The following is a 27,247-nucleotide window of genomic DNA, read 5'->3' as shown; positions in this document are numbered from 1 at the left end:
AAAGTTTCAATAAATATTTCTGAGTTGTATGTTATTATACTGGGTGTGGTCCTTTACTTTGCCATTTACTCAAAGTAACAGCTGTCCTATACTTGGCGACAACTATCAAAGCATATAAAAGTAAATGCAACGTAATTTAAAATTTTCTTGTTGTTAATGTTTCAGTTCTCCCTGATTTCCAATATGTAATAATACTGTGATCTGACCCTCCATGTAAGTTAGAGGTGAGGCATGTGTGTTATTCTGAGATAACATGTAAACCACAAGAGATTAATAACAAAATCAAATCTTTTCACATTAGTAAACACACTTATAACACAGAAGAATTACTTCTAATAGGACCCTGCACTCCAGCCTGAGCAGCAGAGTGAAACTCAGTCTCAAAAAAAATAAAATTTTAAAAATTAATTATTTATGACTGAAATTATGTAAACTGAGATGTAATTTTTCTAAATAAACATTATAGTATCCTTATACCACATTAATAACTAAAAAGGCATCAGAATTTTAAAAATTCCCTTTACTGGTATAAATTACGGGCAATCAAAAGAATAAACAAGACTACATAAACACACATCACAGCTCAATTCAATTTTCTGCAATTTGTCTAAGTCTTTGAAACCTATTTTGAACTTCAAGGCATCTCCTCACTTATCCCGAGTATTACAGATAAACAAACTTTACATTATATTGGCCGTGTTTAAAAACTAAACACCAATGGTTTTATTTTACAGTATGTACTTAAGCAAAAAAAAGGACCACACCCAGTATAATAACATGCAACTCAGAAATATGCAAAAGCAGAAAAAGCCACCCATTTTGCAATTCAAGCTATGATAGGATATATATACACACAACTTGATAGCTCTCTCTTTAAAATCCCATTGGGCTCATTTCCTTAAAACCTATTTTCTTTGTCAATAAAGGGAAATGAAAAGTGATTATAAAATATTACCTTAAAGTCTTACAACTTTAGTAACTGTGAATTTTATGAATTTTCATTACCAAATGGATCAAAAATAGTCCTGTTAATATCCAGTTAGCTATTAACCGCTATCAATATCTTCTTTCTCCTCTCATACCTATAGTATCTGGGAGGTCTAGCAGTTCATTGTGCTGCAAGTCAAGGTTGGTTATCTGTGTACAGTTTCCAATCTCCTTTGGAAGGTGTTCAAGTTGATTGTGAGCTACATCCAGCGTAATGAGGTTACATAATTCACCTGTAAATTGACCAACATAAAAATTCAGTAAGTATTCTTAAAAGACATACTAGATAATGTTTGTAAGCAAGAAAGAAAACTTTATAATTTCTGAACACGAATAACTGGAAACACAACCTTATTAGGTAGGCAACTTTTAAAATGTTAATTTGGTGAACATACTTGCATTGCAAGAAAATAAAAACTTCATTTTTCTATGTCACAATTTCATTTTCTTTCTCAAAAACTAAGTCAACCACAAATCTGAAACCATTACTTCAAAATGACATCTGATAAAATTAAAATGTTGTTCGTGAATGATTACTCTTCCAACCTGTATTACATACTCTTTTAAAGTAACAAATTCAATCACAAATGTTTATATATTCCAAAATTTGAAGTACTGATTTTGTTAACCAAATCCAGCACAGTAATACCAGTTATACCTTGAGTTCAGATTGAGGGTCATAAGCTACCACAAGATATGGAAATAAATGGAAATGGAAAAGTGATTTAAAAATATTATCTTAAAAGTTTTACCACTTTGGTAAATGTGAATTTTAGTCTTGAATTTTCATAACCAAAATGAATCAAGAATAGTCGTCTTAATATGCAGTTAGCTATTAATAGCTATCAATATCTTCTTTCTCCTCTCATAGTATCTGGGAGGTCTAGCAGTTCACTGTGTTGCAAAACAAGGCTGCTTTTCTGAGTACTGTTTTCAACCTCCTTTGGAAGGTGTTCAAGTTGATTGTGACCTACACCCAGCTTTCAAATATGAAATGAAACCTCATATATATTTTCAAATATGCATGTGTTCTGATGTTATATAAATGCATAAAGTGACATTTATAAGTAAAAATAGCTTCTCAATTTACTAGGACTCTAAAAGGACAGAAAATAAAGTATAGTTCTCCCTTTCTGTTCTGGTTGAAAGGTCTATACTGGCAATTTAAATTACCTAGTGTTATTTAGCCTTAAAAAACATTTTCATTTTTATTGGTCTTGTCATTGTTTTTCTATTTATTATTACTTTTTTAAGGCAGAGGTTGGAGATACAGAAAAGCACAAACTAGAGAACTCCTAATGAATGTGGAACACACTATTAAGCTAAACACAGTAAACACAGGCAACAAAAGAAAAATTGATAAATTAGATTTTATCAAAATTAGAAACTTTGGTGCATCAGAGGATACTAAGAAGAGTGAAAAGACAACCTATATAGTGGGAGAAAATATATCAAATCATGTATCTCATAAGGGATTAATATCCAGAATACATAAATAACTCCTACAATAAAACAAGACCACCATGAAAAACCTCAAAGAAGCCAATTTTAAAATGGGGACTGGATTTCAATAGATATTTCTCTAAAGATATATAAATGGCCAATAAACACATAAAAAGATGCTCAACATCAGTAATCATTAGGGAAATGCAAATCACAGTAAGACACCACTTCACACCCATTGCGATGGCTACTATCAAAACATAGAAAGTAACAAGTACTAGTGAGGATGTGAAGAAACTGGAAGCTTTGTGCACTGCTGTTGGGAAATGGTACAGTTGCTGTGAAAAACTGTACAGTGGTTCTTCAAAATATTAAACATAAAATTATCATATAATGAAGCAATTCAACTTCAAGGTATATACCCAGAACAATGGAAAGCAGGAATACAAACAGGTATTTATATACCAATGTTCATAGCAGTATTATTCACAATAGTTAAAATGTGGAAACAACCCAATTGTCTATTAAAGAATGAATACCAAAATGTGGTATGTATATATAATGGAGTATTATACAGACTTGAATACATTACTGATGTGCTAAACATGGATAAACATGGAAAACATTATATACCAAGTGAAATAAGCCACACGCAAAAGAACAACCTTATGATCCCTTTTGTATGAGGTACCTGAAATAGACAATTTCATAGACACAGAAAGCACAATCGTGGTTAGTAGGTGCTGAGGAGAGAGGGGAATGAGGACTTACTCAACAGGTACAAAGTTTCAGTCTCAAATGATGAAAATGTTCTGGAGATGAGTAATAGTAATGGCTGCACAGCAATGTCAATGTGCTTAATGCCAGTGTACAAGTAAAAATGGCTAAAATGATACATTATATGTTATGCATATCTTATAATAAAAATAACTTACAGGACATACTAAGAGGGAAGTTTATAGCACTAAATTTTTACATTAGAAAAGATGTAGAATCTCAAATTAGTAATCTAAGTCTCCATCTCAAGAAAACAGAAAAAGATCAAAATAAGTCCAAGCAAGCAAAAGGAAGGTAATAAAATTAAGAATAAATCAATAAAAATGAAAAGAGAATAGTTAATGTAAATACAAGTTGGTTCTTTGGGGGGAAGAAAAACAATGTTTATCACCCTCTGCATGACTTAACACAACGATAAAAAAGGGAGAAGACACATATTTCAAATAATAGCAATGAAATAAAGGAATACAGATTCTATAGTGTTGTAAAAGATAAAACGCTTATATTACAAAAATCTTTATAATTATAAATCATAAATTCAAAACCTTAGAAGATATAAAATAATTATTTCAAAGCCACAAACTACCAAAACTCAACCAAAATGAAACAGAAAACCTGCATCATACTATAATCATTAAATAAATATTTATAAGTAAAAAGTTTTTCAAAAAAGAAATTCCAGGCCCAGGTGGCTTCACTGCAAACTTTTACCAAATGCTTAGGAAAGAATTAACACCAATTTTACCCGATGCTTTCCAAAAAAAATAGAGAAGAAAACAAGTTCAAACTCATTTTGTGAGGTATTACCTTGATATTAAAATCAAAGACAGTACAAAAAGACAGTATAAAAAATAATAGCACTATAAATCAATGTCTCTCATGAGATTTATATGTCAGGAACTTAAGACACAAAAATCCTCAACGAAATGTTAGAAAACTGAATTCAGCACTATAAAAATAATTATACACCATGACCAAGTAGCATTAGGATTAATTCCAGATATACAATCAAGGTTTAATATATGAAAATCAATGTTATTTACCATATCAACAGTCTAAGGAAGTAAAAATCACTTGATCATTCATACAAGAAAAACTTTTAACAAATTCAAAATGTATTCACGTTAAAAACTCTCACCAATTTAGAAACAGTGGGGCATTACCTCAACTTAGTAAAGAATTTCTATAAAAACTTACAGCTGACTTCCAGTTTCCAATCTAACACACAAAAAATTTTGAAGTCATCACTCCTGTCCTCACAACAAGAAAAAGGTTGAACAAACTGAAGATCATCAATTCTTCTTACATCCTTTTGAGATCAGACAGCTAACCTCTGCCCCCAGAACTGGAGAGAAATGTGACAGAATTACCAGGAGTAGAAGCCACAGCTGGGAGCTTGGTAGGAACACCTACTGCATTAATTACTTCATTCAGACAAAAAAAAATATTGCTATGTACATTCTCTTTTCCAGGCACAAAACTGGGCACTGAAGAAACAGACTACAGTATACCAAATGCTTATATTCATGAAACTTAAAATTTGTAAAAGACTATAATGTGATTTGAGGGAGGCTAGAGTCTCTGCTCCAAATAGGTCCTTCAATGCCTGCTTAGAAAATTCCATCATTAAATAGCCATTCTTTTGGATCGTCATGGCCACTCACAAAGTTCTTTAAGGTGGTGACTGGTTTCACTGACTTGTCGATGAAAGAAAAACTTACTGTGCACCTTCTGGAGATTCAGCAGTGCAGGAAACAAAGCAAGTTTCCATCCACATGAAACTTAACACTGTAGTGTGCATGGAGTGGGGAATCATAAAATAAGTAAAGTTGTCAGGATGTGATAACTGCTGTAAACAAGAAGAAGAAAACACAAGGAAAGAAAGTTGGAACTGACTGTTGGCGGAAGCTGGAGTGAAAAAAAAAGCATGTTTGAACTGAGACACAGGGGATGGGAGGGGAAATAGTAAAGGAGAGGAGAAGTGAGAAATCTAGGATCTTAAGTATCAACCTATGGAATCTGGACCATTTTGACCAGATAATAAAGCACAATTTAAAGTTTTTAAGCAAACCATGATAATCAGAGTGCTGTTCTACAAAGTCTGTTTTCTCACGGATGTGAATGGATGGACTGGAGAAAGAGAAACAGAAAATACAGAGCCTAGGTTGAAGCTATTGCAATTAGCCCACAAGAAATAGTGTGAAGGTCTACGCTACATCAATGGCAGTGGAAATAAGTGAATGAACAACAGGCTTAGTATCAAAAGAGACAGAAAAAATGACAGTAATGGGGTAGAAAAACGCTCTTCAGACTATATATGGTGAAGATCTGTTTATCTTTTGTTTTTCCCAACCAGTTATAGATGAATATTTAAAACACAAACTCACACACTTGGATGTCTCAGCAATGTCAAATTCTAAATGCTTACTTTTAATTTCTGTTCTTAATTTGGACAGACTAGTAACAAACGGTTGGTGGCCAGTACCTGTCTAGTGAGTAGGCTACACCTTGATTAGAATTATAACAACAAAATCCTCTGATCCCAGATATTGAGCCTGGGTTGATAGAGAAGATAAGATGCAATTATGAGAAAGCAACCGAATCCACAAGGAAGAAAAATTGAGCTGAGTCAATTTTATAGTCTGGTCATGATGAAGGTGAGGCATCAGTTAGACATCTACATAAAATATTTAGTGGCTAATTAGGGGAACAAAACATGAAGAAGAAAATGTTATCATAGTAGAATATTTTTCTCCTATGAGAAAGTTGCAGTTATCATCTGCAAACGGTGAACTCTGGCTAAGGGTAATGGTGGATTCATGTTGATAATTTAAAACTGTGGATTAAATATTTAAAGGCACACAGGGAGAAAAAAGTTAAAACTTGAGGGAATTTAACCCTTACAAGAAGGAAACTGCAGTAAGCAGACTTCTAAGATAACCCCCAAAGGGCCCACCTCATGAATAATTGTATACATTATATAATTACCTCTCCCCTGAGTGTGGGCTAAACTTAGTGACTTGCTTCTTTCCAACAAAATATGGCAAAGGTGATAGGATGTCACATCTGTAATTCAGTTACAGAAGATTGTGACTTCCATCATGCTAGCACTTTATTGCACTCTTTGATGAGGCAAGTTGCCATGTTGAAAAGACCCATTTGGAAAGGAACTAAGAGTAATCTCCAGCCAACAGTCAGCAAGAAATTGAAGCCCTCTGTCCAGCAACCTGCTAGGAACTAAATCCTAACAAAAACTATGTGAACTGGGATGCGTATCCTTCCCCATATAAGCCTTCTCAAGCCCTGGCTAACACTGTGACTGAAAGACCTTGTGAGAGATCTTAAATAAGAAGGTCCAGTTATGTTGTGCCTGACACCCAAACCAAAGAAACTATAAGATAACAAACGATTGTTGTTTCATGCGTTCTTTTAGAGTAATTTGTTACACAACAATAGATAATATAGGAATCACATGAAATTTACTTTCATAAATGCCTTTTTATAAAGCTTTTACCATGAAGTTACTAAAAAAAAATCTACCTGAGAAAAGTAAATCTCAAGTCAAAAGCCAAGTCCTATTGGCCTAAGAAGCCAAAGGACAGGATTCAGGGTTATAAGAGTGACTGGAATTCAAGGTTGGATACTCTGTAAAGGAGGAAATCATAAAGAGCAGAGTCCTAAAATCTGCAAATACACACTGCTCAAATTCTTGCCTGACTCCAAAAATACATGTAGAAGAGGAGACTGCAAGGAGCCCAAGGGGAGAACCACAGCTAAAAGGCTAAAGGAAGTGAGCAGAGACTTCAACAGTTGCCAAATGTGGTCTTTAAGAGTTTGGATTTTCAATCTTGTCAAGTTGGAGGAGAGTAAGGAAACAAAATTCCAAAAGGGCTATAACATAGGACAGAAAAGACCGCATCTCAAAACTAAGGCATTTGCCCTAGTCTAAAGATATAATCAAATAGCATCACCCTAGGAGAGCTAAATCTAAATCTCTACGGTCAAGGTGACTCAAAAGCAATTTAACTGCCTAGCAGAACAAAATGTAATACTTTTCAGAGGATGATAATGAAATCCATAGTAGTTACAGTATTAGCTATTTATACTAGCCAATCAAGAATTACTAGACTGTCTTCTATTTACCACCATGATGCAAATAGAAAATGAACAAAGTGTTTGAGAAAACGGTTTGCAGACTGCAGACAACAGCCATGTATGACTGTTGCCTTGTATTACAGGAAAACAACAGGAGCCCTATGACTACCCTAAGTTACTGCCTGGAGGCAGGTTCCAGGTCACAAAAAAAAAAAAAAGAAAGAAAGAAAAACAGGGAAAGAATACAGAACAAGGGCCAACAGTTTTACTAAGTTAGGACAAAAGATTTCAGTTTAGGAAGGCCAAAATAGTTAGAATTCGGGAGGCAGAATTGGAGGCAGAAGAGAGTAGCAAATAGATTTGTGCAATCTGCAAGAAAGTCTCATTCAGCCTTTGCTTAAATTCTTATATCCATTCCGTGCAAACAAACCAACAAAGGCTAGGCAAAGACCTAGCCGCAGCAACCCAAACAATTCCCAGCAGTCACACAAGGTTGCAATTAACTTGAATTCCTACCAGCAACATCATCAAAACTTATAACCTTAGTAGTGGGGCTAAATTAGATGTCGACAAGAGACTACTAAACTATCAAAATGAAGCTTAAAAGTAAGCCATGAAAGGATTCAACTGACTACAGAGTAACTTATAACTGTATGCCAGAACAAAGTCCAGCACTTTTAAAAGACTACAACAAAATCCAAGACTCAACAATGTGAAAATTTTATAAAGCTCACATCCAATTAAAAATTACTAGACATGGTATGGTGGCTCATGCCTGTAATCCCGGCACTTTGGGAGGCTGAAGCAGGTATATCACCTGAGGACAGAGTTCGAGACCAGCCTGGCTAACATGGCGAAACCCTATCTCTAAGAAAAATACAAAAATTAGCTGGGCATGGTGGCCTATGCCTCTAATCCCAACTACTTAGGAGTGTGAGGCAGGAGAAGTGCTTGAACCCAGGAGGAGGAGGTTGCAGTGAGCGAAATCATGCCACCGTGCTATAATATATAGCCTGGGCTACAGGAACGAAACTCAGTCTCACCAAAAAAAAAAAAAAAGTGACTTGAAATAGAAATTCACATCTGCACAAATAACAAGTAACAGAAGTAGTAAGTTTTTTTTTATTTCAAAAATTTCTTTTAAAAATCACTGAAAAGGATGATGCCATATCAAAAAGCACAGAAACTAACCCAAAGAAGTTTGTAAGCAACCAATCATGGAACGATCTGAGCAATAAAATGTATAAAATATAGAAATATTGGTTTATAACCCATAGAAAACATGAGTCCAATCTCCATTTATTTGTAAAAAAAAAAAAAAGACTTGAAATAGAAATGCACATCTGCACAAATAAAAAGTAACAGAAGTAGTAAGCTTTTTTAAATTTCAAAAATTTCTTTTAAAAATCACTGAAAAGGATGATGTCATATCAAAAAGCACAGAAACTAACCCAAAGAAGTTTGTAAGCTCCATTTATTTGTAAAAAACAAATAAATGGAGCAGAAGGGACCAACTTATAGAATAATTACAATTAACAAATGCAAAAGAAATAGAATGAGGGTTATTTTTTAAAATTATCATTAGGACACAAAAAACCCTTCAAAAAAAAAAAAAAAATCAATAAATCCAGGAGCTGGTTTTTCGAAAATATCAACAAAATAGACAGACCTCTAGCCAGATTAATAAAAAAGAAAAGAGAGAATAATCAAATAGATAAAATAAAAAACGATAAAAGGGATATCACCACAGATTCCACAGAAATACAAACCATCATCAGAGATTATTACAAACAACTCTATGCACAGAAACTAGTAAACCGGGAAGAAATGGATAAATTCCTGGACACTTGCATCCTCCCAAGCCTAAACCAGGAAGAAGTCGAAACCCTGAATAGACCAATAATAAGGTCTGAAGTTGAGGCAGCAATTAAGAGCCTACTATCCAAAAAAAGCCCAGGTCCAGATGGATTCACAGCCGAATTCTACCAGACATCAAAGAGGAGCTGGTACCATTCCTTCTGAAACTATTCCAAACAATCCAAAAAGAGGGAATCCTTCCCAAATCATTTTATGAGACCAACATCATCCTGATACCAAAACCCGGCAGAGACTCAGCAAGAAAAGAAAACTTTAGACTGCACGGAGAAAATGTGGCACATATACACCACGGAATAGTATGCAGCCATCAAAAACGGTGAGTTTGTGTCCTTTGTAGGGACATGGATGAACCTGGAAACCATCATTCTCAGCAAACTCACACAAGAACAGAAAATCAAACACCACATGTTCTCACTCATAGGTGGGTATAGAACAATGAGAACACATGGACACAGGGAGGCAAGCATCACACACTGGGATCTGTTGGGGGGAAATACGGGAGGGACAGCGGGGAGTGGGGAGTTGGGGAAAGACAGCATGGGGAGAAATGCCAGATACAGGTGATGGGGAGGAAGGCAGCAAATCACACTGCCATGTGTGCACCTACGCAACAATCTTGCATGTTCTTCACATGTACCCCAAAGCCTAAAATGCAATTTAAAAAAATTACCATTAGGATATAATAATAATTGTAACAGAAAATTCAGCAATGAATGCTAAAATTAGTGAGCAAAGATTAGAGAAAAACAAGGTATCGGCGTAGTCTAAAAACATCTCCCAAGATAAAAGTATTAACTTTAAATTGGAGAAGAAAAAGATAAAACAAAAAAGTATTAACTTTAAAGTGCAGAAGCACAGCAGAAATCACATTAACCAACTGGTCAAGGTCAAAATCACCAGTAATGAGTCTTATCAATATGAATGGATATAATTCACTGGAAAAGGCATCACAATCACCACTGTAATATCGCTGACAAAAAAAAGCAAACTCAAACTAGTTAGGGAAAAAGAAAATTAAACAAAAAATGAGTGATATGCTATAAAACAGTGAATACTACTCTGCAAAAGTATAAATGCCGTGAAAGAAAAGGAAAGCCTTTAGTCTTTGCTTTCAGATTGTCAAAGATCAGAGAATACATGTGTCCATGACTAGTAAAAATATAACGAGATTCTAGAACAGAAAATGGACATTAGTGGAAAAATTGGTGAAATAAAATAAAATTTGTAGTTAATAGTATTGTATCACTGTTAATTTCTTGGTTTTGATCATTATACAATGGTTATATAGAATGTTAATTAAAAATCAGGAAGCTGAGTGAACAGTACATGGAAACCTTCAAAAATGGTTTTGAAACTTTTCATGTAGGCCTAAAATTTATTCAAAATAAAAAATTTTGAAACAGTTTTTAAAAAGATAACTTAAATCTTAACACAAAATAGTGTCAATATATTCTTATGAAGCTTACGATAATGTGAAGAAGTAAAATGTATGACAATAAGTGTACAAAGAATGGAAGGAGAGAAATAAGTGTTCTGTTGTGAGGTTCTTAGGATATATACAAAATAATACAATATTATTTCAATGTAAAATGAGTCAAGTTATGATATCTATCGTAAAAACTAGAGGAAACACTAAAAAACCCACAAAGATGTGTAACTAATATGCCAAAAGTTGAGATAAATGGAACTTCCATTCAAAAAATGCTTAATCCAAAAGAAAGTATGAGAGGAGGAGAAAAAAGGAACAAGTGGCTGTAAGGCAGGACAGAAACACACGACCTAACTATATGCTGTTTACAAAATCCATTTTAAAAAGATAGGAAAAGATCTACAATGCAAGTACTGTATGACACTGTTGCTTGTAAAACATTATCAACCAACTTGACCTTGCTGATGGTTTTACAATTCTCCAGAAAACAGCAGAACATATAGTCTTTTCAACTCCATTTAGTACACAAGCCATATTTTATAAATTAAAAAAAAAAAAAATCTGAAAACATCTCTCATATGTTTGGAAACTGAACAATCAACTTAATAATCCATGGATCAGACAAGAAATAACAAGGGATATTTAGAAAAATACTTTGAATAATGAAAACATAACTTACCAAAATTTGTGTGCTAAGGAAGTACTTTGAGGGAAATTTCCAGCTATGAAATACTTATATAATGAAAGAATAAAGGCCTGAAATCAATCTAAACCACCAATTTAAGAAAACAAAGAAAAGCATATTAAACCCAAAGTAATAAGGAATTTTGAAATAAAGACCAGAAAAACAAAATAAACATAAAACAAAAGAAGGTTTTTAAAAAGAACAATAATTACCAATTTCAAGAATGAAAGGGAAACATGACTATATAGGGAACATTAAAAGCATAACAAAAATATCAACTTTAAGCCAATAAAATAAATAAATTGTACAAAACAGACAAATGCCCTGACAGATCAAACTCAAAATTTTAATAGAGAATAGAAAACTTGAATAATTATGTCTATCTATTAAATAAAATGAATTTAAAATTCAAAACTTGTCCACACACACAAAAAAAACCTAGTCCCAGATTGTATGGCTGATAAATTCTACTGAACATTTAAGGAGAAAATAATACCAATTCTGCACAAACTCTTCTAGAATACAAAAAAGGAAGAAACATGTCTCAATTTATTCTATGATAGGAAGACAGTATTACCCTGATACCAAACTGTGACCAATATTTTTAAAAAAGAAAATAAAATCACAGATCAATATCTATGATGAATGCAGATACAAAAATCCTTAACAAGTTCAGTAAATTAAATCCAGAAATACATAAAAAGGCCTTTTGAAAATGAACCTAGTAGGCAATCAAAGATTGGTAGATGAGTAATTTAGGCTTCTTTTAGGTTTATAAACTTTCCTTTACTCTTAACTTGTCTCACACTTAGGATTCTTACATTCTAAAATAACTCTTGTTCTTTACAGGGATATTTTTCAAACATTTCAGAGTTTAGCTCTGTAAAAATCATAGCAAATCTTATTAAAATATATTTGTAAAACTACATAATTAAAAAGGGTTGGAAATACTTGTCCCACAAGTTTGAACAGATTTAGAGAGGTCAGAATTTATACCAGAACATTATTTAAACTTGTCTTAAAAGCTTAATTATCCCTTTTCATTGCAAAGAAACCTTCAGGGGCTCTTCTAGTGAAGTGTTTCTGTAACTAAGGGGCATAGACAAGTAACAACGTTCCTCTGATTTTGTAACATGCTGTCCTTAGGGTACAACCTCTGTCCTCTCTTTTCCATACCTCAGTCACATGGAAAGTAAATTGTCTCCCCTGATCCTATCAAGTCCTTCTAAAACAGTTAAAGTGCTATTTTTCTGTGTTCTTTCCCCCGAATCCCTCGCTCTGACATGGTCTTTGCCACCCAGGTTGGACTGGAATGGCGGGATCACAGCTTACTGCAGCCTCAATCTACCAGGCTCAGATGACTTTCCCACCTCAGCCTCATGAGTAGCTGGGACTACAGCCAGGCACCACCATTCCCAGCTAATTCTCTGTAGAGAAAGGTTTTGCTATGTCACCCAGGCTGGTTTCAAACTCCTGAGCTCAAGCAATCTACCCGCCTTGGCCTCCCAAAGTGCTATCTATGTTCTTTTTTTGCCTCCTTTAGCAATAATAACTTTACGGAATTTTGTTGTTTAGTGAAAAGCATGACAATTTCATAACAGTAAGTTAACAGTTCATCTGCAGGTTTCTGGTTTTTTTTTTTGTTGGTTCCCAGTCAAAAGGAGTTACTTATTAACAACTATGAATTCCCTTTACTGATTTCTCTTTCCTGCTTTAGTAAGTTACTTATTGGTATTTATGCAAACATTCGAATGAGATTTTTAAATGATGTTACCTGGGTTACATAAGCATATAAGCAATTGTATCACTCCTGGCAGTCCCAAGAGAATTTCAAGAATGTTAGTGATCAGAAGTTATCATTTTAGTTAATACTGAAATATTATTATAAAGCTGTGCTAAAGTAAAATATATAATACTAAAATATTGAAAATACTATAGTTTACATATATTATAATGTTATCATAATTATAATACCATATTATAATACTAAAATATAAAATAATAAAAATAGGTTAATAGTATTGGGCTTCATTAAATTTCCTTCAAGCCACATTTACTGAAAGCCTACCACTTAATGTCAAAAGTTGGTTCCCAGTCAAAAGGAGTTACTTATTAACAACTATGAATTCCCTTTACTGATTTCTCTTTCAATTTCTTAAAAAATTCACAGGAAAATTACATAGTAGGAGTTAAGCTAAATCTCTAAGGTCACTCAACTTTTTGAACAAGTTGCAGACTCTGTTCAATATGTTTTTACATATAGGTATTAATTACATATACATGTATATGTTGATTATATATACATTATTTGATAAAGTATCTGCAGAATAGTAAAAAACTGATTTTGTTTTCCATAAACGTTACTGAGTCAAATAGGTAATTTTCAAAACTGCTGATTCTTAAATGTAAATTCGAGGTGAAAAAGCTCTATGATAAAAACTGTAAAACAATGATGAAAGAAATTCGGTGGACCAAAAAATGGAAAGACATTCCATGCTCATAAATTGAAAGGACTAATATTGTTACAATAACCATTATTACCCAAAGCAATCTACAAATTCAACGTAGTCTCTATCAAAATACCAATGACATTCTAAAAAAAAAAAAAAATCCTAAAGTTCACGTGGAACCACATTAGACTCGAAAGAGCCAAAGCAACAGTGAGCAAAAAGGACAAACCTGGAGGCATCACATTACCTGACCTCAAAGTATGCACAAAGTTAGAGTAATCAAAGTAGCACAGTACTGGCATAAAAACAGATAATAGACCAATGGAATAGAGAATCCAGAAATAAATCCACATATTTACAGCCAACTGATATTTGACAAATGAGCCAAAAATATACATTGGAGAAAGGATAGTCCCTTCCAGAAATGGTGCTGGGAAAACTGGATATACAAATGCAGAAGAATGAAACTAGACCTTTATCTCTCACCACATATAAAAAAATCAACTCAGAATGAATTGAAGACTTAAATGTCAAGACCCAAAAATATAACACTAGAAGAAACATATGGGAAACACTTCAGGACAATGGTCTACGCAAGACTTTATGGGTAAAGCCTCAAAAAGTATGGGCAACCGAAGCAAAAATAGAGAAAAGAAATTATTTTAAACTAAAAACTTGTGCAGAGCAAAGGAAAAAAACAAAGACTAAAGAGACAACATGCAGAATGAAAGAAAATATGTGCAAACTACTCATCTAACAGATTAATATATAAGGAACTCAAACAACCCTACAGCAAAACAATAATCATCACCATCATTATGTGATTTAAAAATGGGCACACAATCTAAATAGACATTTCTGAAGATATACAAATGGTCAAAAGGTATATGAAAAAAATGCTCAACGTGACTAAACATAAGGGAAATGAAAATCAAAACTACAATGAGATGGTATCTGAATCCTATTGGAATGGAGATCATCAAAAAGACAAAAAAAAAAAACAGTTACTGGTGAGAATTTAGAAAGAACTCTTATACACTGTTGGTGGGTGTACCATAAACTGGTACAGCCACTATGGAAAACAGTATGAAAGTTAAACAAAGTAAACAAAAACCTACCATATGACCAAGTAATACCACTACTGGGTATATATATATACACACAAAGGAAAGGGTATCAGTATATAAAAAAGATATCTTCACTCTCATATTTATTATGACACTATTTATAATAGTCAAGATATAGAATCAACTTCTAACAGAAGAAAATTGTGATATATATATCACACACACATACACAAAATGAAATGCTATTCACCCCCAAAAAAGAATAAAATTCTGTCATTCACAGCAACATGAATGAGCCTAGAGGACATTATGTTAAATGAAATGAGCCAGGCACAGAAATATAAATACTGCATGTTCTCTCATGCTAAAAAAAAAAAAGTTGATCTCAAAGAAGTAGAGAGTAGAACTGTGGTTACTAGAGGCTGAGAAGGGTCTCGGGTTGGGGAGTGGCGGGATGGGGAGAGGTTGGTTAATGGATACAAAACTACAGCTAGATAGGAGGAATTCTATCTGTTCTAAATTCTACTATTCCGTAACACTGTAGGGTGACTTTAGCAAACAATTTATTATATATTTTCAAATAACTAGTAGGGAGGATTTTGAATATGTCCAATGAAAAGAAATGATAAACGTTTGAGGTGATATATATGCTAATTACCATGATTTGATCATCACACATTCTATACACGCATGGAAACATCACACTATAAACCATAAATAGGTACAATTATTATTTCTCAAACATATGAATGCTGTGAGAATTGCTTTGTAAATGAAGAAAATTATCTGGGTTCTCAAAAACCATATATTTCAAAGTTAGATAATATTTCTAAGCAAAGAAGGTTATTTTGACAACTAGACCCACATGAAATTGTATACTACATAAATATGTAGCATTTTATTGAACATACAATGTAGGAGGAACACATTTTTTAAAAACACTCTAACTTATGTTTTGATAAATAATAATAAAAGAAACTTTAAAGAAAGAGAAGAAATCCTAAACCCACAATTCAGAGAGAAAAGAAATCACAGGAAGATAAGCAAAATACAAAATGAAGTTTATATCTGGTTTCAATGAGCAACCATTCCCTTCCCAGAAAAACAAAATCCTTTAAAACTTCACTGTCCAGAGTTGCCTGGAAAAAAAAAATCCATTATTCAAACTGACTATCTGATGGCCCCTGCTCTAATCCACTCAGAAACAGAATAAACAAAAAGGACATTTTTAACAGGAAACTCAAAGGAACCAATCAATTGGGAAAGGGGGTAAAAAAGTGGTTATTTCCTGTTTTCCCTCTGAAAACATAAGTTCTTGACTTTCTTTGTGTAGAGTGAAGTCTTTTTTCAAGATTAGAAATGGGGAAAGAAAGGAGGACAGGAAGAATAGAACACTGATCTAAAAAGAAAGCAATGACTAAGGTTTCAATTTGTCTACTTAACCCAAAAACTCTATTTGTCCATGCTTTAACATACAAAAGGAGAAAAGTAAATGAACATTAACAAATGAAATGTTTTCCTAGCTACTTTCTGATATATTATCTCTGGCTCTGAACTGCCTGTTCCATTATATTTTTACTGTTTTCTGCTAGTCTTTACCCATGTGAATACGTATCACTTGTATCAAATCACATCACATTAATGAAAATGCCATAAAGGATAAATGTTCTAATTTTAATATTTTTTCCTATCCAGGCAACAGCAAAGCGCAACCATGTGTAGTGGTTAAATTCCAATTTTATTATTTAAACAAAATAGTAGGCTTTATTTTGAAAACTCCTAATTTTAAAAAATTTATTTTCACTTTTTAGAGACACCAGCTCTGTTGCCCAGGCTGGGGTGCAAGTTGCATGATCATAGCTGACTGTCCCTCTAATTCCTGGGCTCAAGGATTCTCCTACCTCAGCTTTCCCAGTATTTGGGATTTGAGGCATGAGTCACAGTGCCCAGCTAAAAACTTACATTCCTCAAATACTCTGAATACAAACTGGATGGCATGATTGAAAGTGATACATTTATTCAAACAATGAAGAAGAATAAGGAGCCAATATGATCTAAATCTAATATATATGTATAAATAGTGTAGCTCTAATATGCACAAATGAAAGTTTAACAAAATTATATTAGCATATATTTTGAACTAAAAATTCCCTTGTTATGGGTTTTTGCAGTATGTCAAACCATATTAAAAGTGTTTCATACTTTTACAATTGTCAAATTTCCATTTTACTTGATCACTGAACAACAGGTCTTATTTTATAAACATTCTCCTAGGAGCTCAGAATTTAAATAAAAAACCCATTAAAGCAAGATCTACGGCACCAAAAATAACTATTTCTGTCTTTCCGTTATGATAAAAGATAGCTTTCAAGAATTAAAAACAAATATATAGTAATCAGGGAACTGCAAATCAAAACTACAATGAGATACCAAATCATACCACAGAATGGCTATAATAAGAAAAGACAGATAATAACAAGGATACTGAGGATGTAGAGAAACTAGAACCCTCAAATACTGCTGGTAGGAATGGTAAAATGTTGCAGCCCCTTTGGAAAAGGGTCTAGTAGCCCCTCAAAAGGTTAACCATAGAGTTACCATATGACTTAACAATTCTACTAGGTATATACTCAAGAGAAGTGAAAACGAATATCCACACAAAAACTTGTACAGAAATATTTATAGCAACTATACTCATAACAGACAAAGCACAACCCAAATGTCAAACAACTGATGGATAAATAAAATGTGATATACCCATATAATGAAAAATTATTCTGTCACATGCTACAACCTTGATTAGACTTGAAAATATTATGCTAATTAAAAGGAACTGGTCACAAAAGACCACATATTATTTGATTCCATTTACATGAAACATCCAGAAAACACTAATCTATAGAGACATAAGGTAGATTAGTTATTGCCTAGGATTAATGAGTTAGGAGAAATTAGGAGCAAATGCTTAAGGGTATAGTTTCTTTTGGGGGTACTGAAAATATTCTAACATTATCTCTGATGGTTATACAAATCCGAATATTCTAAAAACCACCGGATTGTTTATTTTTAATGTGTAAATTGTATGGTACATGAATTACACTCCAATTAAGCTGTTAAACTCAATCCTCTCCCCCTAATCTTATGCAATGGCTTTCAACTGCAGTTGCACATAGAATAACAGGCTGTTCTTTAAAAGTACAGACCCTGGACTTACCAGAGAATCAAAATCTATGAGGTTGGTACCCACTTTTCTAGACTGTGGGGGCAGTACAGTGGAAAAGACCAAGACTTACATTTACATTCTGTGCCAACCTAGAAGCATGATCTTCAGTAAATTACCTAATTTTATACAGTGTCAGTTCCTTTTTCAGTACAAAGGAGAAAATACCTATTTCACTGGGTTACTGAAAGGATACAATGACACAGTATATTTAAAGTATATATGTATGGAACAATGCATATGGTTTTTGTGCTCAAACAACAGCCATTCTTATGATGATGATGTTATTTTTACTAACCTTTATTTTCTTGTTCCCTATAAAGAAAAAGATGACATAGACTTCTGAATGCTTGCCCAAGATCCATGCATCTAAGTTAAACTTCATAAATCATAATTCCTTATGAGAAACATTATACTTTTAAAAGCAGTTTACTTTCTGACACCCTGCTTAGAATGAAATAAGCAACATTTATGATATTACCATTTTTACAAAAGCACAGCAATTACAAAAACACAAAATTTAGTAATGTCACTAATGATGGGAAGGAGCTCATTAACAAATTCAATGGCTGTTTTGAAAAATTATAATTTAGGAATAAAGGTCAAAAGATTAGGTAGTTACAAATATAAGCCACGCAGTTACATAAAATATGCCAATTTTAAAAGATACATTCACTCTGTAGTAAAAATGCTAACTATATGCTCAAGAACATACACGTATTTTCTTATTTCCTAGGTAATTTGATAGCATTGCTATGGAAAAAGTCCTTAAAATTAAAGCCAAACTTTTAGGACTGAGTGTAACACATACACAAAACAACAAGAACAGAGAAAGGAAATAACTTTTATATTTCTATGTAGAAATTCAGTATTTATTTCTACAATTGCCTATAATTCTATTCCACAATGAGTCATACATATAGGTCAAATTCTGACTAAATACAATACTATAACAAGTCATTCACCAACCACCTTCCTAGCTGAAGACATGGAATGGAGCATTTTCGCCCAGAAATTCATGGGAATATTTTAATCTCTCTTAAGTCATAGTCTACATTACTTGAGAAAACCTATGATACATTTTTCTAAACACATTTAATTAAACTAAAATTTATTAATATTTGGCTTGTCTAGTTGAGTTAAATGTAACAGATCATACCTAAAATTTAAACCACATCTTTTTCAAAGCTGAACAAAATATTAAAACACCCACAGAATATCATATCTTTGAAAAGCTGCAAAGCCTAAAATAAGAAAGTTTATCACTCATTATAAGACCAATCCTAAAAAATAACAATATAATCTTTGTTTTATTTAGAATAAAATGGCCTTTAATACAAAAAGAAAACTTCCTTTAAGAAGTTTCATAATCAACATTTTATGACAATTTTTACAAATCTTATAGATAATAAAATACAAATCTTATTATCCACAACAGCAATACCTTTATCAATTTTTCAAAACTGATGTCAATGGATTACTATATTCCAAATGTTTCTGAATGTCTTTCCATTAATTAAAAATGCCAGAACAACTAATATTTTTTTAAGTGACACATTCACATGTCTATATGCCCTATTTTTTTTTCCTACTACCAGCCTTTAAAAAACATTTCCTGACTGGGCGCCATGGCTCACGCCTATAATCCCAGCACTCTGGGAGGCTGAGGCAGGTGGATAACAAGGTCAAGAGACGGAGACCACCCTGGCCAACATGGTGAAACCCCGTCTCTAAAAAAACAAAAATTAGCCGGGTATGGTGGCACATGCCTGTAGTCCCAGCTACTCAGGAGGCTGAGGCAGGAGAATCAATTGAACCAGGGAGGCGGAGGCTGCAGTAAGCTGAGATCGCACCACTGCTCTCCAGCGTGGCAAGAGAGCAAGACTCTGTCTCCAAAAAAAAAAAAAAATTTTTTTTTCCTTTGTTTCAGTACAAGTTAGCTTTATATACTGGAATGAAATCTACCAAAATGCTAATAGTGTTGCATTTACTATAGGTGACTTTTCTTCTACCCTTCTGAATTATTATGTTATTTTTAATAAACATGTAAGTACTTTCAAGGTGCAAAAAAAAAAAAAAAAAATTCTGCTTTCTTATGACACTGCTCATTCATAAGGCTGTGATTGTCAACCTTTTTTGGTAAATTAGGTAGAAAGTGATGTGAATTTAAACATCTTTCAGATAAATAAGGAAAAGCCAGAATGAGAAAATGAAGCTTTCAAATATCAAATATCTAATAAAATTGTATGAACGAATACTTTAAAAACAGGTAGCAACAACTTGAAAATCAGGCAAACTTCTTTTTTAAATTCACTTATTCTCCAATGAAAATTAAAGATTAAATTTGTTTGTGAAAGAAGAAGTAATTACATCTATTTTCTGACACACTTTTAAAGTCTGTGAAACAATTTCAAACTGTGTACTATTAACAGTGCTGAAAATGAAATCAAGTAAACCATAAACAAGTTGTAATTTAGAAATAAGCTGTCTTTAGGCAAATATCAAAGCATTTTTTGACATGAAAAAGCACTCAAAATTATTTAGCATAACAACTACTACAAATAATAATAATCCAAGGTCTCTTACCAATTTCAGCAGGTAGTTGTTTAATTTTGTTCTCTCGAATGCTAAGCATGCTGAGTTTTGACAAGTTTTTAATGTCCTTTTCCACAGTAGTTATACGATTAAAGCGAAGGTAAAGAGTGGTGAGAGAATCCAGCCTATACACCACTGAAGGAATTTCTCTCAGTTTATTATGCCGTAAATCAAGCATCCGCAGCTTCTTCAAGTTATCAAGAGAGTCAGGCAAACTGGTAAGTGAATTTTCACTTAGAGCCAGTGTCATGAGATTTACTAAACAGCCCACCTCTGCTGGGAGGGACTGCAATTTGTTACTGTATAAATAAAGTTCTGTTAATTGAGTCAACTCTTTGATTGATGATGGCAATATGTGTATAGATCTCTTGGATAAGTCCAAACGCATTGAATTCTCTTCTCGGCATTTGTTGAGCTCTTTAATCACCTCTGCATTGCTGGATTTTTTTCTAGTCCCAGGTGCTGGGTTTGGCCTTTTGATCGTATTGTCAACTGAAAATGCCACCCCTGGCTGGGCAGCACTAGAGTCCTTCTTTCCATCTTTGGCATCTTTCCCTTTGGTCTTAGGTTCTTTTTCTTTGCTTTCTTTCCCAAAACCTCCAGAGGCTTTTGCCTCCTTTTCTCTTTCCTTGGCTGATGGTACTTTGGGATCTTTTTCTTTAGAGTCTTTTTCTTTTCCTAAACTACTACTCATGGTGACTCAAGCCTGGACAAAAACTACATGAACTCCTTTTATTTTCCAGTAAGTGAATTCAAAGATGAAGAGATAAAGATCCTACACAATCAAAACAGTGTTGGCTTAAAGAAGTAATCAGCAAGGAGTAACATCCATCTGTTACATGTTGGATCTAAAAGTACTATGCCCATTTCTGATAATTCATTCCAACTGGTAAAATAGTGCTGGTCAATCAATGATTCATTAGAATGCCTGAAATATAATACAGAGAAAATATTAAATTACTTTAGATAATTTATATTAAGTAAATAGGTTCTGAAAAACAATCTTATTAGTTTGCCATTTTCCTATGATTTCATTCTTAAATATTTATGAACATCCTTTATTATATAAAAATCCATTTAAAACTAGAAAACTTAATAAGACCTTCAAGAATCTTGCAATCTAATAGGAAGAGGTAAGAATACCAGTTACTTTATTATAAAATTTTATAAGAACTAAAAAGTGGAAGAAATCACAACAAGCTTAATATTTATTAAGTGCTTTCTATGTACTAACATTATTCTGAGGAATTCACAAATATTAATATAAAACATAAAACAGCACTATGAGACATATTGTTATCCCCATTTTATACAAAGGAACACTAAAATACAGAAATATTTTTAAGTAACTAACTTGGAGACATTGGAAAAGTGACGGAGCCAATATTCCGAATTAGGTGGTATGTACTCATAGCTTATGTTCCTAAGTTACTACACTAAAACAGTTCTATCTACAATGAATGGGCAGATAGCTTTAGATAACAGAAAGGATTTCAATGGTGGTGACGATAGAAGGGAGAGCAGTCTGGCAAAAGAAAAAAAAATGAACCAAGTGAAATATATATGAAAAACAGCACAGTTCAGGGAAAGGGGCATTAAGAATCTGTACTTTAATCAGTACTCCAGATGATTCTGATGCAGGAAGACCTGGGGATCACCTTTGAAAACCAGTGACAAAGGGCAATATCCAATGATGTCTATATTCTAAGGACTGAAGAAGTGAGAAAGATCAATGGCACAGGGTTCTTAAAAGCAGAAAACGTTTGTTGGTAAAATGATAGGCCAAAAGGATTGAAAAAGGATAAAAAGATTAGTAAAATCTTTATGGGCTTTTCTGCCCGTGGACGCCACCGAAGCAGCATCGTTAAAGTCTCTCTTCTCCCCGCGATCATGTCTAAGTCAGTCTCCTAAAGAGCCGGAACAGCTGAGGAAGCTCTTCATTGGAGGGTTGAGCTTTGAAACAACCGATGAGAGCCTCAGGAGCCATTTTGAGCAATGGGGAACGCTCACAGACTGTGTGGTCATGAGAGATCCAAACACCAAGCACTCCAGGGGCTTTGGGTTCGTCACGTATGCAACTGTGGAGGAGGTGGATGCAGCCATGAATGCAAGGCCACACAAAGTGGATGGAAGAGTTGTGGAACCAAAGAGAGCTGTCTCAAGAGAAGATTCTCAAAGACCAGGTGTCCACTTAACTGTGAAAAAAAATATTCGTTGGTGGCATTAAAGAAGACACTGAAGAACATCACCTAAGAGATTATTTTGAACAGTATGGAAAAATTGAAGTGATTGAAATCATGACAGACAGAGGCAGTGGCAAGAAAAGGGGCTTTGCCTTTGTAACCTTTGACGACCATGACTCCGTGGATAAGATTGTCATTCAGAAATACCATACTGTGAATGGCCACAACTGTTAAGTTAGGAAAGCCCTGTCAAAGCAAGAGATGGCTAATGCTTCATCCAGCCAAAGAGGTCGACGTGGTTCTGGAAACTTTGGTGGTGGTTGTGGAGGTGGTTTCGGTGGGAATGACAACTTTGGCCGTGGAGGAAGTTTCAGTGGTCATGGTGGCTTTGGTGGCAGCCGTGGTGGTGGTGGATATGGTGGCAGTGGGGATGGCTATAATGGATTTGGTAATGATGGAGGCAATTTTGGAGGTGGTGGAAGCTACAATGATTTTGGAAGCTACAATGATTTTGGCAGTTACAACAATCAGTCTTCAAATTTTGGACCCATGAAGGGAGGAAACTTTGGAGGCAGAAGCTCTGGCCGCTATGGTGGTGGTGGCCAATACTTTGCCAAACCACGAAACCAAGGTGGCTATGGCGGTTCCAGTAGCAGCAGTAGCTATGGCAGTGGCAGAAGATTTTAATTAGGAAACAAAGCTTAGCAGGAGAGGAGAGCCAGAGAAGTGACAGGGAAGCTACAGGTTACAACAGATTTGTGAACTCAGCCAAGCACAGTGGTGGCAGGGCCTAGCTGCTACAAAGAAGACATGATTTAGACAAATACTCATGTGTATGGGCAAAAAACTCGAGGACTGTATTTGTGACTAACTGTATAACAGGTTATTTTAGTTTCTGTTCTGTGGAAAGTGTAAAGCATTCCAACAAAGGGTTTTAATGTAGATTTTTTCTTTTTCTTTTTTTGCACCCATGCTGTTGATTGCTAAATGTAATAGTCTGATCGTGACGCTGAATAAATGTCTTTAAAAAAAAATACATTTATGGAAGGAATCAGTCCTCCCTAAACATTCTGAAATTCAAAATTAGTAATTCTTATTTTTTGACTCTACTGTTAACTCTATATAACTAACTGATAATTATTTGGTACAAAGGATTAAAGATAAAGTAACATCTTACCTGACTAGCTTAAGAGGTTAAAACAATTATTAGAATTTCGTCAGGCTACCAAAAGGATGTGATGTTAAGTGCTAAGGATTCTGCTAAGAATTTTTTATAGGAGATGAACCCAAGTTTGCAGTTTAATTAGACAGCCAAAATACTCACATATAATTGATAAGACAGCATATTAAATCCTCAGAGTGGCATATGCTATAGCACTTTTGAGAAAATTGATCAGTGAGAATGGTTGACAAAAGCGTACCAGAAGGACTTAGGCTAACTAGTCCTTAAGGGTTGCCTTCAAGCAAATAAAGGAGAGGTGGCAAAGCATTACAGATGGGTGCCATGAAAAAGTTTTGCCTAGAATAGGGGATGGAGCTTACTTACACAGGACACTAAAAATGTGTCACTTTGCTAAAACAAAAGGTCAAATGTGTAGGAATAACAGGAACTGGGGTAGAGAATGAATAATCTGTAAATTTGAAACTGCACAGTATAAACTATATTGGTATATAAGATTGTACAATTAAACAAATATGTCATTATTTGCTAGCACACCAAGAGAGCTCTATCTCCCTACTACTCATCCCCCTTTCAAAAGAAAGAACTACTTTGCACTACAATGGAGAGAGACTAAGAAAAACTCTACAGATACTGATTCAGAAAGTAATGCTGATAAGCCAGTATGAACACACATTTACTAAAACCAAACAACTGTGAATAATAGGAAGTATGCATAGCTAAAGGGTTACAGGCACTGCTTATCAATTTGTATTTAAGAAATGTCATTATATCAAGTTTCTGGAAACCAAACCTCTATTTAACAAGATATGTATATCCTAAATTTAGAAGGACACCTCCTATATAAGGATAAAATGAGATATATAAGGTACAAAATCACATATATTAAGTACAGAGAACAAGATGATCCTATTAAAAGGTTAAGAAAATTCAGAAAGAAAAAAAAAAGTAAACTTCTCTAATAAGAACAAAAAAAGAAAATTCATGATCTGAGATATTTGTTTAAAAGTACAAATTCCCAGGCTCCATCACAAATCACTGAATCAAAATTTTAGGGAGAGGGAGTCTAGGTGTTTTATAAAAATAAATGCCTCAGCCAAAGCTTATCAAGTTTGGGAAATACATAATATGACCTAATGTGAGATCTAAATACCAGTATATTTATTATATTTTTCATATATAATTCAAAAATAATGAAGGACGAAGGTCATAGGTGGGTCAAGAAAGAAACTATATTAATGAAAAGACAAGTTATTAATAAAGTTCCCATTGAAATCTAAAAGGACTTCTCATAATCCACAATATCATACACTGTATCTGAAATTCAGACTGATACTTGAACTGTTGATGGGTTTGCTGCAGTAGTGATGAATTTGAACTAGTGACCCACACACTCATCCTGTAGCTCTTGTACTTAATGAGATCTGCTGATATATATTTCAGTAAAAGATCATAAAAAATATAACTAGTCAGAGAATAAAATTTTTGAACTCGACAAAATCACTATGCTTACTTGAAGGGAATTAACTAACCAGCCAGACTTGACTATTAACTAAAAATTTTTCACATCCAGTAAAAATATATTCTGGCCAAGAGAACAAACAAATTATCTGACAGTCAAAACTTAAATTCTGGATCTAGCTCAGACCTGAATCAGGTGACACCGTCAAACGTTTTAGATAAGAAAACATATTGAAAGTAAGCTTTCCTGTTTCTTGGAAAGAAGCTATTTATTCGATAGTTGTTTTTTAATCACTTCAACTCTACTGTTTTGGGGAAAGGCTAAGCTATATTTGCACACAATTTGAATCTTGTACCCACCTAGGTGATAGAATAGAAAGTAACAGTCTCAAAATGCTTGAAATCTAGATAAAAGCATAAAACTGCATCAATCATTAAGCTGAGGCTGGCAACGAGGTTTTCATCCTGGGATCTTTTCTGCCCCAGAGGACTCTTTTAGTCACCTCCACCCAGTAACTACCACATATGAAGCACCTGATATGTTAGCTTCCTTGAATACAGTTTACCAATAGTGACCCCAAACAAACTACAAATTTGGCCAGGCATGATGACTCACACCTGTACTCGTAGCACTTTGGGAGGCTGAGGCAGGCAGATCACTTGAAGTCAAGAGTTCAAGACCAGCCTGACCAACACGGTGATACTCCATCTCTACTAAAAATACAAAAATTAGCTGGGCGTGGTGGCAGGCGCCTGTTATCAGGAGAATTGCTTGAACCCAGGAGGCGGTGGCTGCAGTGAGCCACTGCACTTCAGCCTGGCAATGGAGAGAGACTCCTCAAAAACAAAAACAAAACAAAAAACTACAAACTTGTTGGTGGAGGTCTGAGTTGATATCATTTTTCTCTGGTACATAACTATATTCCAAATTATGAAAACTCTAAATTTCAAATTCCTAAGTAGAAGAGCTCCTCTAGTCCCAATTTAAAGATGAGAAAACTGAGGCACCAAAGATGGATACCTACTAAATGACTAAGGAAACATTCAAAACCAGGTCAGCCTCTTCAGGACTCTTCCCCACCCCATGCTGGATTTCAGAGATAAGCATCCAAATCATGATTATATGAGGGTGCTGATTACAATTAATTTAGGCTTCTAATAGCTTTTAAGTCGAGGGTCAGCAAACCTTTCCTGTAAAGGGCCAGACATTAAATACTTCAGGCTTTGCAAGACAGACTGCTTTCTGCTGCAGGTACTCAATTCTGTCATTTTAACATAAAAGTAGACAATATATAAAGGAAAGAGTGGCTGTGTTTAAATAAAACTTTACCAAAACAGATTTCAAATTGGATTTGGCCATCAGGCCATAGTTTGCCAAGCCCTGTCATAAGTTAGTGCCAGGTTTTAAATCATTCCTTTCAGGAACTATATTTTTATGCAAATTGGACACAAGAAGTAAAAAATGTAGGCTGTCAAATTTGGAAAGGCTGGTTATTCAAATTTAGTAATTTGGACTTTAGCATGCAGACATCATGATTCTTTACTCTCTAAACTCTGTTCCAGCAGGATACTCTCAGGGGCTGCCAAGAGTAAATATAAATAGCCAATAAAGGATTCCTGAAGGAGAAGAGGCTATGATTACAGTCATATTTTAACAAAATGTACCTGACACTGTTTAGAATGACTGTAAATGGTCAGGACTTCAGAAGGAAGGCAGAAAATTTACAAAGCAGTAATAATTTCATGTTTAATCAGTGCCAGACATTTTCAGCAAGAATCATCTGCGGAGCTTAGAAA

The 27,247-nt window shown here is 34.1% G+C and overlaps 1 protein-coding gene across 8 annotated transcripts in view; it reads right to left on the bottom strand.

Annotated features, from left to right (window-relative positions):
- The window catches only part of SHOC2 (SHOC2 leucine rich repeat scaffold protein), an 86,735-nt gene that overhangs the window by 20,143 nt on the left and 39,345 nt on the right, over positions 1–27,247 (bottom strand). For all 8 annotated transcript variants that reach the window (XM_078346486.1, XM_009010273.5, XM_035269067.3 and 5 more), the window contains 2 exons: positions 20,618–21,554; positions 1,083–1,220 (listed from right to left, as the gene is read on the bottom strand). In XM_078346486.1, the coding sequence (XP_078202612.1) occupies positions 1,083–1,220; positions 20,618–21,320 (841 nt within the window). In that variant the 5' untranslated portion in view covers positions 21,321–21,554. The remainder of the gene's footprint in view (positions 1–1,082; positions 1,221–20,617; positions 21,555–27,247) is intronic.

This window comes from Callithrix jacchus, chromosome 12 (genome assembly GCF_049354715.1).
Source record: "Callithrix jacchus isolate 240 chromosome 12, calJac240_pri, whole genome shotgun sequence".
In the NCBI taxonomy this organism is placed as follows: domain Eukaryota; kingdom Metazoa; phylum Chordata; class Mammalia; order Primates; family Cebidae; genus Callithrix; species Callithrix jacchus.
The sequence above is the reverse complement of the archived record's forward strand: the minus strand, read 5'-3'. Positions and strand labels throughout refer to the sequence as shown.